This window comes from Leguminivora glycinivorella, chromosome 3 (assembly GCF_023078275.1).
Source record: "Leguminivora glycinivorella isolate SPB_JAAS2020 chromosome 3, LegGlyc_1.1, whole genome shotgun sequence".
Classification (NCBI taxonomy): Eukaryota; Metazoa; Arthropoda; class Insecta; order Lepidoptera; family Tortricidae; genus Leguminivora; species Leguminivora glycinivorella.
The window spans coordinates 27,007,067-27,009,370 of record NC_062973.1 but is presented as its reverse complement, the minus strand read 5'-3'; the positions used below and the strand labels follow the sequence as shown (position 1 = coordinate 27,009,370).

The 2,304-nt window shown below is 41.1% G+C and overlaps 1 protein-coding gene across 1 annotated transcript; it reads left to right on the top strand.

The window, feature by feature from the left end:
* The first annotated feature begins 1,139 nt into the window (after window positions 1-1,139).
* Window positions 1,140-1,670, top strand: LOC125224969. Its single transcript, XM_048128486.1, has one exon. It carries the CDS (start codon window positions 1,140-1,142, stop codon window positions 1,668-1,670), a length of 531 nt encoding a protein of 176 aa, XP_047984443.1.
* Window positions 1,671-2,304: the final 634 nt, after the last annotated feature.

Here is a 2,304-nt window from a genome sequence, read left to right as displayed (position 1 = left end):
TCCACAACTTTAAAAATCAACAAAATTAAAAACAAATACCAATGAAGTTTAAGAAAATAAACAAATACCAAAAGAGTAATAAACGAAAAGCCAATGAAATGTAAAATATTTCTTAAAAGCAACGTAAACAAAGGTGGGTAGGAAGCTAAATTTAGTAAAATTTTAACGGAATCAAAATAAACGGTATTAAAAGCAATATATATGTCGGAGTGCTGCCATCTATCAGACAGGCGTCAAACAACTACAGACGCAATACACTTAGCTTAAGTAGATCGATGGGTTCTCAGTTGACTATTTGAAGAAAGAAACGTCAGGTAGTTTTGCCTGAGTGGAATCAGAGATGGCGTTGCGTACCTAAAAACTGGTATTCGGTAGGGTAGTACGGCCGGAGCGGCCATTATGATTCTGACAGACAAACAGTGCGGTCGTCCACGTGACGTCATCTCTGGGATCACTGCGTTTCTTTGTTGTGATTTTGTAATCCAGTCGAATTAAAGCAATCGCTTGTTATTTTGGTGTTTGATCATTAGTGCACAATACAGTCGATCATTCTTTATCACGACGTGTTATTATTTCATCGCCCACGTGTGTATTTCACCAATATGAACTCTGATGAAAATATACCCGAGGAACGGGTTCCTACTGCGAGTCCTGTGCTACCATCGAGCCGAGGCCCTGTCACGCCTTTGTCATCAGATGTGGGATGTAATCTACGCTCAGCAAATGTGAACATGGATGTGAATATGTGGAAAATGCTTATGGACCACCAAAACAAAAATTTTATGGCAATGTTGGAAACCATGAAACCGGCAACCGTGAGTACCCATATTATTCTACCGGAGTTTGATCCCGACAAAACAAATGTGGATCCACGTTCGTGGGTAGCTACAGCAGACATGTGTATGAGTGATAAACAACTTACTGGGGCTCCACTTATGATCTCACTCAGTCGTGCAATGAAAGGTCAAGCATCATCTTGGCTTTCTGAAATTTCATTTGATGGCATGACGTGGACAAATTTTAAAGAAGTTTTTGTTGCGAGATATGATTGCGCTGATACAGTCGCTGCATTTTTAATTAACATGAGTGCGAGTAAGCCGAAAGAAAATGAATGTCTCTCAGCATATGCAGCAAGAATGATGACTTCACTTATGTCCAGATGGTCCGGATTGTCTACCGAACAGCTAGCCATAGCGACTATTATGTCGCATGTTGCGCAATTTGAACCACGTGCTCAGAGAATAGCTTTTACTACTAACTTCACATCTAGAAATGACATGCAGCGTGAATTAAAGGCTGTGGCTTATCTGAAACGGTGCAACAATGAAACTAGTGATGATGAGACTGAACCTGAAAGCAAGAGATTTAAACCTAGAGCCCCATTGAAGTGTTACAACTGTGATAAAACGGGCCACCGAGCAGCAGCTTGTCGAATAAAAAAGGATGGAATAAAAGACAGTGGTGCCACTGCTTCGTCGTCAAGCAATTCCACCAAAACGTCAGGAACTGCTAAATCTTCATCTACCCTCACGTGTTACAAATGTGGACAGCCGGGACACATCGCTTCACGCTGCGTTTCCTCGGGCTCCAAGGACGGCAGCGCTTCTTCCAGCGCAACAACTGAGCGACGTGTGGACATGTGCAGTATCGAGGAGCCTTTTGGAATTTGAAGGCATCAGGGTGAGCGCATTTCATTTTATTATGACTCCGGATCAGCATAGTTTGCTTATTGCCGAGTCTTATTGTGCTAAATTGAGCGGAAAACGGATTAAAAATGTTGTGTCCTTTACTGACATTGTAAAAGGTTGTAAGTACCTAGTTGTATGCAGATTTTAGCTACCGTTGAAATTAACTCTATTACTTTCGAAATACTGTTTCACGTATCTTCGGATGACTGATGTCTGCCGCAGAGTCTCAATACTACTCGTATGTGTTGGAAACTCTGGCGGTAGTCAGTGTTGTAAAACAGTTTCGACGCCATTTACATGATCGTATACGAAGCATGTCAGAGGATTATAATGACACTAGATCATAAAGTGGTTAATATATCTGATCCCGAGTAATAATAAAGTGCTCTGATGATATTGTAACATGTTGTGTTGTAAGATGTTTGTGTATGTCAAGTATTCCATTACGTCTTGGGAGGTAAAGAAGAGCATAAGCTATGCTGTTGCCTTGAGAGTAACTTGTGGGTTTGTTCAGTGTCCACATCAGTTATTACGAGTATTCCTTTACCCCGCCAAGAGTAATGAAGGTTGCTGAAAAGCATGTGGTGTCCCATTACTTGCATAGTAATGATGAGTA

What these genes read in the sequence shown, in the direction of transcription:
- LOC125224969 (XM_048128486.1), top strand. Translation starts at nt 1,140, where the DNA reads ATGACTTCACTTATGTCCAGATGGTCCGGATTGTCTACCGAACAGCTA.